This window comes from Ursus maritimus, unplaced genomic scaffold (genome assembly GCF_017311325.1).
Source record: "Ursus maritimus isolate PB19 unplaced genomic scaffold, ASM1731132v1 scaffold_35, whole genome shotgun sequence".
In the NCBI taxonomy this organism is placed as follows: domain Eukaryota; kingdom Metazoa; phylum Chordata; class Mammalia; order Carnivora; family Ursidae; genus Ursus; species Ursus maritimus.
The window spans coordinates 783,493-797,538 of record NW_024426119.1 but is presented as its reverse complement, the minus strand read 5'-3'; the positions used below and the strand labels follow the sequence as shown (position 1 = coordinate 797,538).

The 14,046-nt window shown below is 47.6% G+C and overlaps 1 protein-coding gene across 1 annotated transcript in view; it reads left to right on the top strand.

The window, feature by feature from the left end:
• RYR3 (ryanodine receptor 3) overlaps positions 1–14,046 on the top strand; it is a 491,158-nt gene that overhangs the window by 439,577 nt on the left and 37,535 nt on the right. The window contains 11 exon segments of the mRNA XM_040620426.1: positions 711–725; positions 3,267–3,437; positions 3,719–3,778; positions 5,464–5,595; positions 6,076–6,188; positions 8,983–9,079; positions 10,699–10,805; positions 11,217–11,268; positions 12,251–12,307; positions 13,249–13,348; positions 13,500–13,579. Of these exon segments, the coding sequence (XP_040476360.1) occupies positions 711–725; positions 3,267–3,437; positions 3,719–3,778; positions 5,464–5,595; positions 6,076–6,188; positions 8,983–9,079; positions 10,699–10,805; positions 11,217–11,268; positions 12,251–12,307; positions 13,249–13,348; positions 13,500–13,579 (984 nt within the window).

Below are 14,046 nucleotides of genomic sequence, written 5' to 3'. Positions count from 1 at the left end.
AAAAAAAAAAACCACTTTCAGCATTACCAGCATTAGGGAAATGCATTGAGTGAATCGATCTTAGCAGTTTGTGAAGAAAAGAACGAAATAGAACCTCTAGTGTGAAAGAGACTGTGACCAAAGATCTATTTGAAGGTCACCGCACAGGAAGAGAGATGCTCCATCCTTTGGGCTGTGGGGCAATCCTGAATTACCCCGGATATTCCTAGAGCACTTCTTTTTAGCAAACCTCTTTTTTGTGGAAGCACGCACATTGCCCCTTTGCTCAGTTCTTCCTTCTCTTCTCGCAACCACGGATCTCCTGGAGGTGATAATGTGGTGCATAGAAGAAAGAAAGAAAATTGGTGTCTTTGGTTACATGACAGATTGTCTACAGCCCACCCAGGTGAAAGGACGAAGTGGGGAGGGGAAAGGCTGTAGATCTAAAGGGTTCGTGTGTCCAGGAGGATAGTCTTTAGATGACCTTGCCTTGGGGGTGTATTGCTTGGTCTGGGTGTGAGTCCTTTTGACCAAATTAACTTCCATCCTAACCTCCCACTCACTCTTCCTGCCATGCCCAACTGGCTTCCAGAACTGTTGAGTTTCTGTTGTGTTGGCTGAGAAATGGGGGCTAAGAAGCTATGACTAACATGTGCTGCCTTATGCCTTGGACCCCTGCTTTTACTGACTGACTCTTCTCCTTGTTTCTTTTCTTTTGTCTTCCCACACAGGCCATGCAAGTAAAGGTACAGGTCAAATGCATGACGTGTCTTTTCTGTCCTAGTATTAGAGGTACCAGGCTCTGGCCACCCTCTGCACTCTGATCACCATGGGGGTGGTACAGAATGGATCTTCCCACCTGGAGGTTCCCCCAGGCCTGCTCCAGGGAAGACACCTGCCCGTCAAAGAGTGAATGTAGGCCTACCCACCCTTGGAATGGGGAAGCCGGGGAAGCCAGCCAAGCCTCACCCTAACCGAGGTCTCCTTGCTATCTCTGCTCCCTTCCCCAGCTGCCCACTCTGCAGCCAGCATACTGACAGAGATAGGGGCGCCGACAGAGCATGAGAGCCCAGGAGGGTCACTCCTCAGTTGTGCCATGCAGGCTCGGACTCCTATGTGCCGTCAGCGGCCTGAGTCCTTTCAAACTATACATCTCTGCCTCTTGTGCAAAGCTCCCACGATTCAAAGAGTTTTCCAAGGATTAACCTTCAGGATTTGAAATCAGATAACCATGTGTTTTTGCACAAAATATGCATATGGTGGAATAAACCCTGGGTTTATTTCCAGTGACCCATACAGATTCTAACATGGAAATATTTCTCTCTGTTCATTAATGTGCATCTGCTGCCATTATCACAAGCTCCCTGCCCTAAGCTATGTGGTAGAGGAAAGGATATGGGCAGGAACCAGGCACATGCAGCTCTTGGTTAAAAGGGACATGAAGCCATGTCCAGGTAGGCTTGGGTCTGGGTGTTGATTCAGGTGTTTACCTGCTGCGTGACCTTGGAAAAATCACTTGCCTTACCTGAGTGTCATCTCCTCGCTTACATAACTGCCTTGTTTGTATATCAGCGTTATTGGGAGGATCAGAAATGTTTTATCTAAGTAGGAGGCACATTGGAGTCACATTATATATGCGGCATTTGTAATAAGAACAACCTGAGATTGGCCCAAGAAAACAGGATGAGCAAGAAATTATTTGAATTGTGTATCAAATCCAGAGTTCTATTTTGCGTATGTACTTGACCGTGTACGGCACGCTACTATTCACCTTCTACATTTATATATGTAGGATGCCTCCTAGTTTATGTACACAAAATCGCGTTCTGTCCTTCATGGATGGTGATTTTCAGGGGTCATGGAGACCGTGAGTGAGTTCTGCCGTACGCACAGCCTAGAATTCTGTGCCTCGTGGGAGAGCGTGTGAAGAACCTAGCAAGCACTCAGTAGAGGAGAGAGCTCTTCACGGTGTTTGTGAGAACAGCTTCGCTTTCTGCTCTGTTCTGGAACACAAGCCGCCTTCTGTTAGCTTCACCTCTCACGCCCGCGCCTGTTTCTCCCCGCCCCTCACCCCGCTGTCCTGGACCTGACCTGCTGGTTTGGAGCGCAGGCACAACGTGCCCTGCAAGGGGTAGAATTGTCTGGCGGCCTCTGGCCAGCCTGGGCCGTGCGGGCCAGGAGCTTCGCTGTGGTTGCTGTGGTGTAACCTCCAGAAGGTACAGTGGCCGCAAGCTGGGTGAAAGAAATCACAACCATTTTAAGAGTGTCCGTTCATTATTAAGAACCTTTCACACTTTAAAAGTAAAGTAACTTAAAGTGATCAGTCTCAAGGCAGTGTTAATTCTTAGCCTCCTCTTCTCTCGGAAAACCAGTGCCTTGTAAGAGGAAGGCTGCTCCAGCTCAGGGACCCAGGTCTCCCCTGTCCATGCCGGGAGAGGGGTCTGCCCCTGCTCCCGGGGCCTGGGGCCTGTATCCGCGTCAACCGCAGACGTTGCAGGGACGACTCCTAGGGCACAGCTGCAGGGCCCCCACGTCTCCTCCCCTCGGTCCCCGACTCCCTCCTGCGCTCTGGCCCGAGCGCGGCGTGCGCTCTCAGAGGCAGAGCTCCCGAAAGTTCAGAGCAGGTTCCGTGTGCCGGGCACCCTGAAGGCGCTCAGCGGGGAGGCTGGGCGCAGGCCGGGAACTCGGAAACCCACTGCTCCGCGCCGGACCTGGCGGGGTGGTCCCTGCCCCCGAGGGCAAGCGCTGTGAAGAAGGGCGGACTCTCGCAGACCTGGGGAGTTCTGTTTTTCCCAGGGTTTCTCTGAGCTTTCCCCAGCCAGAGCCCAAAGCAGCCCCCCTTTCCCCGGGAGCTCGCGGTGCCCCAAAACACCGGCGTCAGCCCGGACCACAGGGCAGCTCCCTGGGAGACGCCCTTCCACCTGTTCACGGACCCCCGCATCGGAAGTCGCCGTTCTTCTCTGGGGCCATTTTGTCAGTTACCGAATCATTTCTTTGGGGAAACGCCCGTGTATTTGTTCATGTGGCCCCGAGACGAGGGACCGCGACCGTAGGCGTCGGGGTGTGTGTCTGCGTACGTGGTTCTGTGAGCATGCGCCCAGGGAGCGGGCCCAGGGGCGGGGCGGGTCCTCGACGGCCACCGATGTCCTCCCCACACCCGGTCCACTGGGCCCTCAAACGTGGCAAGGCCCCTGCACGGACAGGGCCACGGGGAGGCAGGCCGCCCCCGAGGCGAGGCCATTCCTTTCCAGACACTGAGCCCCTGTCTGTCTCGACCCCACCCCTAGTCCGGAGGGCAGGACCAGGAGCGCAGGAAGACAAAGCGGAGGGGAGACCTGTATTCCGTGCAGACCTCTCTCATCGTGGCCGCGCTCAAGAAGATGCTGCCCATCGGTTTGAATATGTGCACGCCGGGCGATCAGGAGCTCATCTCCCTGGCCAAGGCCCGATACGGCTTCGTAAGTCCCGCGTGTGCTCGCTGAGCACGTCGCGCAGGTGCTGGCGGCCGCTCAGCGTCCGAAGGGTCGTCCTCTTTCCGTGCAGGGGGGGTGCGGGTGCAGATGAACAGAAACCAAGGTGCGCCGGCAACACCGACCCATCTCTAAAGCCGGGTTGAGAGCACGTGCCCTTTGAACGCGTCTGTCATTTTTCTTCTTTTGTTCTTAAAATAAAGATGCCAGCAAACTACTTTACATTTCCATAGTGACCTCTGAGAATAAAATGTAACCTCTTTCCACAGAGGGACACAGACGAAGAGGTGAAGGAACACCTGCGGAACAACCTGCACCTGCAGGAGAAGGTGACGTGGCAGGGGGGCAGCTCACGCAGGCTTCCCTGCGGCTGTAAGGTGCCGTCCTCCCATTTGGTTGACTAAAGCTCTCTTTAGCGAGTTCTAAAACAGTCTCCGAGGGCTGGTGTTTGATTGGTAGGACTAGCTCTCTGCCTTTAATTTTCACTTTTGTTTGGGGGTGTCGGGAAGCGTTTTTGCCCTTAATTTTTGTTCTTTCCTTTGCTGTTACAAAGAGGGTGCAAAGAGGCATTTAATGGAGCTTGCCTTCCCACCTACGGTGTGTGGAGATCCCGCCATAGCGGGGGGGGTTAGATTAGGGCTCAGATTTACTGACCGTGATCCTTGTTAAACAGTGTAACGGACACCTGGGGCAGTTTTAGCACACCCTGATCTAGAGATTTGGAAACAAAGTAGCTCTATCGGAGTTGGTATAAACCAAAAAACAAAACAAAACCAAAAAAACTTTTATTTTAAAGGCTATTTGAGATTTTTTTTTTTCCAGGCCTGTGAATCTGAACGACTGTTTCCTCAGATACATTATGCTACGATGGAGGATTAAGCTGACACAAACAGCCACTTCTTTCCATCCCAAACATATGGGGGTAGTGGGGAAAATATACTACCAAAAAAGGCAGTAAAAAGAAATCCCAAGTGCCAGAATAAGGGAGACACTGTAAGGCACAGGAATGAGGAGACGTTGATGCAGTTGGGAAAACTCATTGAGCTTTCTAAACCACATATGTATCTTAGAGGCTGGGGTCTTTAAGAACCTTAAAGGAAGAAGAGTGTGGGACCTAATTACCCATGCTGTGCACAGATGCAGAGCCAGAAACTTACATAAAATTAGCCTTAAACCAGTAAAACCTCTAAATCTCCTGCAGAGACAACCGTAAAACCACTCGGAGACTCTCCACCTCTTAGGATATGGTCTGACATGCCAATAAATAAAACTCCTCCTGAAGCCAAAGTCAAGCTTAAGAAATAAAAAAGGGGGGAATGAAAGAAAATCCACCACCATTAGAGCGTCAGAAAATGCAACAAAGGGAAGAACTCAAGCCTAAGGAACTGAAGAAAGCAATTTAAAAATAAGTGTGGTTGAAGTACTTAGAGTTTAACATAGCAGTGACATCCATAAGGAAAGACTTGGACATTATTATTTTTATTTTTGATTTTTTTAGGATTTTAGTTTTTTAAGTAATCTCTATACCCAACTTGGGGCTCAAACTCACAACCCCAAGATCAAGATTTGCGTGCTCCACCAACTGAGCCAGCCAGGTGCCCCTGGACGTTATTTTTTTTTTTTTTAAGGAGAATGGATATGGGATTGAAAAAAAGCCATATAGTGATTACAAAAATTAAAAGTATTCATTAAACTTAAAAATCCAATTTATAAGTTAAAAAAAACAGGCTAGGCACAGCTGAAAAGAGAATTTATGAATTGGAAGATTGCTTTCAGGAAATTAGAATGTAGTACAGAGAGAAAGGGATGGAAATATGACACGAGTTAAGAGATACAGGCTAGAATGAGCAGTTCCTATATAGATCTACAATGTTTCAATGAAGATAATAGAGAAAACGAGAAAGAAGCAATAATACAAGAGTCTCAATTCCTCTGGAACCATGTGAGGAGTAAAGGCTTTTTCAATACAAGAGGGACAGGAGATTGCTCACCTGGTGCGTGCTTTAATTTTCAGTCTGACGACCCAGCAGTAAAGTGGCAACTGAACCTCTACAAAGATGTTTTAAAGAGCGAAGAACCTTTCAATCCAGAAAAGACCGTAGAGCGTGTCCAGAGAATTTCAGCAGCTGTCTTCCACCTGGAGCAGGTAAGGAGCATCTACCCTGCAGAGTGAGGAAGCAAGACCACCCCGGAGAATGTAAAGCTCCTCTCCACACTCAGCTCTTAGTTAGGAGTGTTCTGGTAAGACCCAAAGCAAGGAACAAGGATCACCCAGCCCACCCCCAAATGTCACCTTGGTGCCTCATGGTAGCAGACTCCTCAATTCTTTCCCTTCTGAGCTTTTTTTTTTTCTTTTTCACCAATTTTTGCCATTAGATCACATGACCCATTCAAATCCCTCACCCAGTTGTGAGGGTGCCCATAGGTAATAAACGTCCAAAAGCAGTTGGGAGAAGGAAGAAAACCTCAGACTGCCACTAACCCAATCATTTGCTGCTGGGTACCTTTTGCTGACTATAGCTGAGAAATCAAAATTCATCCAGGATTGAGAAGTTTGGGCGACAGACAACTACCTCCTGCCACTCAGTTAGCCTAGTGCGCACCTACCCATGTGATTTCTTCTCAGGTGGAACAGCCTTTGAGGTCCAAGAAGGCAGTCTGGCACAAACTGTTGTCAAAGCAGCGGAAACGGGCGGTGGTGGCCTGTTTCAGGATGGCCCCTCTCTACAACCTGCCCAGGCAAGTATTCTGTCCTTTTCTTCTGGCATGGGAGCCAGCGATGGGAATTAAGCTATCCTCCCACAGCTGTGCTGCCTTCTGGCACGGACACTCATGATCCAAGGGGTAGAAATTGGAGTCCTCCATCCATGGCGCCATTATAGTCTGTGTACAGTATAACGTCCTAAGGGAATCCAGGTAAGCAGAAAGCTGAGGACAGATGTGATTCCCTAGGGCCCCATGCCTGCCTTAGCTCACCATTTTACACCTTAAAGTCAGCCCGGTGAGCATATGGAAGCTCCTGGTTTTCCTGAGGTTCTTTGTGAGGAAGTAAAGGAACCCTGGAAAAATAACTTTTTCTAAAGTGCTTTACCCCAGATTCCATCAACAGATCAAATGAATTTCTATGCGGAGGTACTTGGATGGCCCCCAGATTAGTGTTTCCTCAGCAGGTACAGAAATGTAACTGGAGAATCCTTGAGCACAGTGTATTTACCTTCAAGATAAAGAAAGGACACTGGCTAAAGATGTCCCAAGAGGCCATGTTGCCTGTTGCCTTATCTGTGTGGTTAGTCTCTATGCTGCAGTCAGAAATATGCAAAGGCTCTTCTGCAATGTGGTGTATTAACATAGAGCAGAGTATCCGTGCAGACTGGGCAAATGTTGACCACTGAGACCTGACTCATTGTCATTGGTGATGTGGCAACACTCCCATCCTCAGACTGATTGCAGAGTCCACAAGGTCGGGCCTGTGATCAGTAAGCAGAGCTGCACATTGACTATCAGCCTCTGCTCCATCAACTTGCAGATCAGTAAGAACCGTCCTCCCCTGGTCAGGAAAAATAAACTGACGCAGAAAAGTATTTTCGGAATCCCATGTAAATAAAAGTTTCCTTGGAATACGAGATAAAAGTCTATTCCTATGCTTGACACTTGCTTTCATCAGACTGCACTTCCTGGCCATTGTCCAGAGTGCCCTGTCACCCGCCCTGAGCCAACTGGACAACTGAGCTTTCCCATTAGGGCCTTGGAAGATAGTGAAGAATCATGACCTCTGAGACACACACCTGCTCCTATAAGTCTTTTGAGAGAATAGACTAGTGTCTTTGGAAGAGGATGAGATGCCACAAAATCAGGTAGAATTCATGAATAAAAAGCAGAAAAATTCAGGCCAACAGTCATGGCTATGAAGGCCACAGGTGTCCCGGCAACAAAGTGAAATTGATAGCCCAGTAGAGAAAGCAAAAATCCACGGGATTTTTGTCTGTTTCCTAGAAGTGGGGAAACATCAAAAAGCATTCACTTTCCTCTCTGGCAGAGGTTCAGGCCTAATGTGCTAATTGGACCTCCAGGAGGGCTCAGTTCTAAGCATGGCTCCAGGTCCAGCAAGGCCAAAATTACATCTCACAAAACAAGCATTATTTTATTATTATTTTCTAAATCCACTGGAAACGTTATGTATCGGTTGCTCCTTCAGCAATTCTGCCCCTGTATAGGCAACAGTAAGTCGAGGGATTCACCATGTCTTGAATGAAATACAGCCAGCCCCACCCCTGGCCATGCCTGGATTTCTCCCTAGCGTGGAGGAGCATACGTAGATTTTATAACAATAATAATAAAAACTAAGAAGCTGGTGGTAAAGATCACTCCCTTCTCCATCTTGTCATGGTCTAAACTGCATGGAGTTCTCCATATTAAAGGGCTAAAGGGATTTATTTTATTATGTGCAAACTGTTTCTCTGATGTTAGTTTTTAAAAGACAACCTGTGTGCTTTTCTCCAGACACAAAATTAACAATTTCTTCCTGAGCACCTTTCAACGGGTTTGGCTGGAAAAGGTTAATGAAAAAACTCAGTATGACAGGCTTATACCCATTTTAATGGTAATGTAACCTGTGGAGAGACCTGCTCATTTTCTGCACACTCCTCCTTTCTTGACCATGTTTTAACATTACCATAAAAACCCAAATTTGTACAATTTTTTAAAAGAACTCTGATTGGTCAGAGCTTGAAGAAAGATGCCAAGGGTTGTGTTCTTCTGGAAACCATGGCCAGGTCTGGATGACTCTGGTGTGGACCTGCATCTTAGTTTTCTCTCCTTCCTTCCTCACCACTATCCTTACATTTGGTAATCAGCTAACTGCTGTTCGGTGCTATATTCCCAGGAGCTAGTCCTGGCTTATAGAGAGTGAGTGGCTCCTGAAAGTTATTCAGTGTTCCCAGGTCCTAGGGCTACCGCCGGAATCCATGGGGCACACAGAAGTTATGCTGTCAGCACAGCACACCTGAGTCTTGCCTTCCTAAGTAAATGCTGGAGTACCTTGGAGGTGTAGTTCCTTGGAGACCCTATTAAAGTCCCATGCTTTCCTGCTTTCAGTTGATCTGGGACTAAACCACTCACCATCAGCACAACTTAGATGGGATTACCTGGGCAGGTTATCCGCCGAAAGCGATAACCACATTGCCATATTAAGCAAATCCTTCAGGACCATTTCTTGGTCCAATGAATTCCTTCTCATTAGAGGAGAGATGTGATAAAGACCCCTTGTGACCAGAGAAGGATTACAGTTACCACCTGGTCTCCCACTAACCATGTTAGTTCCTTCAGAAGGTGTTCTAGACATTCGCAAACTGGCATGTTAGAGGGTTCTGGTTTCTTCAGAACAAATGCTGCTGGTGGACCGCTGGCTACCCTGACCAATCAGACGACGAGAATTGTACAAAAGTCTGTCCTGCTTACTAACCGTTAACCACCCAGACTAAAACAAGGTGTCCCACGGATCCCTCTTGACCTCACTCTCAACCCTTCTGCTCAGGCACCGCTCCATTAACCTCTTCCTCCATGGCTATCAGAGATTTTGGATAGAAACAGAGGAGTATTCCTTTGAAGAGAAACTAGTGCAGGACTTGGCTGTAAGTACTGACTCAGCTGGAAGTAGATATGGGTGTGAATGAATCTGACTTTTGTATTCGTGTGTGTGTTCTAACAGTTAAACATTCACAAAGAATCGGGCGTATCAGTTTGGGGAGAACTAACTATAAATTATCAGAGGAGGCCCTGCTAATGGCCATAAGAGCCAGAGGATGAATTTCACTTGGAGGTGCTAGTACTGTTATCATCCTCATCATCATTATTAACAACTAATGTTTCTTGGGACACGCAGCCATGCGATGGAAAGTTCATGTTAAGTTTTGAGCACCATCAGCTGCAAGAGGCCACCCCGCCCTACCAGGCTCTGCATTTCTGGTCAGCAGCTCTGCTTTAGGGAAGGCACATATGAATCCCCTTCCTGCATCTTACGTTTCTGTATCCAGCCCTTCAGAAAATTTGTCATGCCCTGTTTCTAACAGACTTCATGCTCTAAAACGCCTTAAAACAACATACAAGGGGGAAAACCTTACTGCAGAAGCACCGCAGAGACTCATCATGGTACAGACAGAAAATAAACCCTTCTCTCCTTTGGCCAACCCTTGGTTCTTTTTTTTTTTTTAATCCTTTTTATTTCTCCCATTTATTTTTTCTCTTATCCCTTACTCTCTGTTAATCTTGTTCTGTGTGTCTCATACTCAGTCTTTCTCCTGTTTCTTTCTCTTTTCCTATCTCCCTCTGTTTCTTTTCCTTCTCCCCTCTTTTTTGCTTTTAATTCTTTCTCTCTCATTTTTCTCCCATTTGTCTTCTTGCCCTTTGTTCTTTTCCTATAGTACCATCAGTGAGAATGACAGTTCCTTGGTTTTCCCAGTTCCTTGATTAGTGTGAAGTTGACAACAAGCATCACTTCAGCCCTCCACTTCTGAGCCAATCACTGAGCCTGTGTAGTTCTCACCAATTTACTGAATATGGTACACCCTGCAGGCTCTGCCACTGCTCGAAACTCACTTTTACCTCCTACATCAGACGCTATTTCCTTTTCTGTAAAAGGAGATTGAGGAAAGATTTAATGAAAGGAGAAGCTGCAAGGATTGCAGCTCAGGATGGCATCTCTCAGGAACAATAAGATTTTTAGAATCAGCAGTGAAGTTAGGAAAGAAATGGTTAGCTGGGTTGAGTCTAGGATAGTATCAGACCCCAGATGGCCCCGGTGCCTTATAACTTTTGCCCCATCCGTGTTTCCAGCCCAGCTCTCCAAGAGAAATTTCAGGTATTGGCTGAGAGACCCAGCCTCTCAGGGGACTCTCCAGAGCTTCCCTCCTGAACTTGGGTGCCCAGGGCTTGCATGAGAGTTCTCCTGGGGGGGGTGGGGAGTGGTCTGCAGCTCCTACCCTATGGTCAGGCTTTTGCTTTTCCTTTCATCTCGTTTGTACCTAAAATTGCAATGTTTCTTTGATTGGCTGAAAAATATATATATTTGTGTCCCCAACCTTGCATCCTTAGGGCTTCTTGTCCTGAAATAAACATATGACAGAGTGGTGTCTCTTTGTGCTTTTATCGGATGCACTCTGTGCTTTGCGCTTTACCTTCTCTTTGTTCGCATGCATTTGTGGGGCATGTGCTGAAATCCATGCCTAAAACCTGTCTGCATTGGTTTGTGCAGAAATCCCCCAAGGTGGAAGAGGAGGAGGAGGAGGAGACAGAAAAGCAGCCAGATCCACTTCATCAGATCATTCTCCATTTTAGCCGCAATGCTCTCACGGAGAGGAGGTCAGCACCACCAGAGCTCCCTGCTTCTCCCAGCCACGGTTCTGCCAGCCCCACACCTTCGTCTCACGGATGGCAGTGCCTGGAAAGGGGATCCCAGATTTGAGCACCCCTCCTTGCTGCCCTGTTTTTTGGCCATCAAGAAACATCTAGGCAAACTATATAAGCCACAGCCCTCTTGTCGTCTCAGCCAGACATGGAGGCTAAAAATTAGCCTGAAACTATAGCCTTCATTCCTGAATTCCATCAGCCAATGCTGATTCAGATTTTCAGAGGGGTTTCTAAGAATCTGGGTAGGGGAAGGAGTTTTCTAATTAATTCTCTGGTACCTAGAACTTGAGATCTCTGTGGCTCTTAGTCTTTTCTGCTGGGTCCAAAAAGTAGCCTGCTAAATATCTCCTCCATTCTTTCCAGCAAATTGGAAGATGACCCCTTGTACACGTCCTATTCCAGCATGATGGCCAAGGTACACCTGCGTTTCTGCCCATCGTCTCAGTCTTTCTGTCTTCCCTTTTACCTCTGCGGACACACAGAAACTGTCATTTTGAACAGCAGGGTTTAGGACTCAGTCATGACCTGGGCTCCAGGCACCTCACAATTCATGTACCACAGGGGTGACATTAGCAAGCCATGCCACCGCCCTCGTAAGGGGGGCTTGAAGCTTAGAAACAGTGGGTGCCAGTGGCTCGGTCACATGGTAGTTCCAGGCCAGCTATGTGGAGTTTAGGCATACCTCCTTATGTTTCCAGTCAACATTGAGAGCACATCCAAAAGTTGAAAGTATCTGCAGGTGAAGGAAGTCAGCACATTTGGAAATAGGCTTTAGAAACTGGAACGGGATCCTAGTCCTCTGGCAAAGGTAGAGTGACATTATTCCTACGTCACAGAGAGGGACAGCAGCCTCCAGAAGGCTGGTGGTAAGGAAGAAGCCTTCTTCCTTACCTTCTCTTCAAACAGGAAACCTTGACATCAGGCAGAAAGAGGGATTTGTGGGGTTACGGGAGCACCTGCTCCTTTACTCGCTGCACCACAGAGTCACAACGGGAAGGGGCACCTTAGGATTCACATCCTACGTATCTCCAGTCTTCTTGCCAAGCCCATGGTTCTCATGTAGAAAGGGACAGCCCCTGCCCTTGTGGTTGCATGTGCACCAGAACTTTACCAGGTAGAAGAGTTCAGGTCTGTTGTTAAACCCTATAGGTCCCGGTTGACCGTGTGAGCTTGGTGTTCCCACTTCTCGTTTCTGGACCCCTTGGTAACTGCAATGAAGACATTTTGAGTGGACTGTTGCCCTGCAGTGGTCGAAATGTTCTTGATTTTACCAAGTGCTGAGGTCCTGAGGTGCCTGTGAACTACATCCTGTCCCCCGCCCTTGCTCGGTAGAACAGTCTCATTTCTTAGACTCACCTTTCTTTTGTCTCCTCCCTTCCCTCCTCCATGGAATCCAGAGTTGTCAGAGTGGGGAGGACGAAGAAGAGGAGGAAGACAAGGAAAAAACATTTGAAGTAAGTTTTTACCAAGATTGAAGACAGGGCCATCCACCAAAGCCAAAGCCAGCTGGCAGGCTTGAGAGGCGGGTGCTGACATGAACCACGTGCCTCACCCACTGCAGGTATCTGGCGGCAGATACACAAGTCTGAGCACACAAAGCATGCACGTTAGCCGTGGTTCTCTCGTCGGTCTTCCAGCCTAATGAAAGGTAGCAGGCAGGCAGTCCAACGGCAACCCCCGCCCCTGCCCCGTCACGGGTTGGTTCTTCTGGGAAATTACTCACTGCTCCCCAAATATGGTAGTAACAGGTGCCAGAGAATGACAAATTCAAACCTCCAAAATTGAAAACTCAAAGCAATGGAGACTCTGGGATGGTTTTTGCATCACTATTTTATAAATGTCATTAATAGCAATTTTGATTTTGAGGCAGTGCGGGGCATGGAATCTCCCAAGATAAAACCATATTAATTTACTGGTATTCTCTCTATAGACAAAGTATGTAACCGTAAAAGTAAATTAATACAATTATGGTTCTGGAAGGCCTTGGCATTCTAGTATTCCATGTCTGGTAGGGTCTCTGTTAACAGTGATCTGAGCATTTTAGATAAATGGGTGTTTTCTGCATTCAGACAGGCTTCAGCTGACCCGTATGATGGAACATTGAAAACACATTTTAGCCTGGGGTCACGTCCTAGAATGAGAGTATTACAGGGGAATGGGCTATGTTTCCTACCAGTGCAAAAGGTAGAAAAGTCATCATCAAACTATGAGTGAATTGTGGGTGGACAGTTTTGGAAAGCTGCCGTAGTGTCTGGAAATCAACGTCAGAAGTCTTCTTTATCCAGAATTGTGTGTGCTGCCTTCCTTAGGCAAGTAAAGATTCTCTTGGCTTACCTTAGCATGGCAGACGGCCTGAGGATAAACAAATCTTTCCCTGCCTTATTTTTCTTTCCAGGAGAAAGAAATGGAAAAGCAGAAAACCCTCTACCAACAAGCGCGGCTGCATGAGCGTGGAGCCGCAGAGATGGTCCTTCAGATGATAAGCGCCAGCAAAGGTGATTCCGTGATTTTGTGGATAGGCCCCTGTCGCTCCCACAGAGACAGCATGCTGTGACGTGAGGTCGTTATTAAAGAGCCCTGATAAAGCCCCGTCGATGTAATTAACCCTGTTTCCTTGGTGATTCAATGGAATCTTCACCGTGGCAGGTGAGATGAGCCCCATGGTGGTTGAGACTCTGAAGCTGGGGATCGCCATTCTGAATGGGGGCAACGCTGGTGTACAACAGGTACGGGGGACTCCCAGTGGGTCGTGCAGACTTCTCAGGGTATGCCCATTGGACGGCTGTCACGCTCCGGGGAAGAGGTGTTGGCTCCACTGCAGAGGGCCCACCCACAATCACCCTTGCTGGTGTTTGTCCTTAGTGGCCAATTATATCAGCGTAGCTGGGAACACAGATAAAACCAGAGCTGGGAGTTTATAGACAAATGTGTACTTGACAAAGACAGTTTACCCGGGGTTCAAGGCAAAAAACGTTTAGTTTTTTCATCATTAGATGATTTTTTGCACAGGGAGGGTCTAAGGGAAGTTTTCTAAGCCTAGGTTTGTATTTTAATCATTTTACCTGTTAGTGTCTTACCATGAATAAGGAGCCCAGTCAGTTAAATGGAGTTCATAACCCCAAACACCTGTTGTCTGTTCATTTGTTTGTTTATTCACTCAGTCGCGGTGTTGTGATTGCTGACTATGCACCAA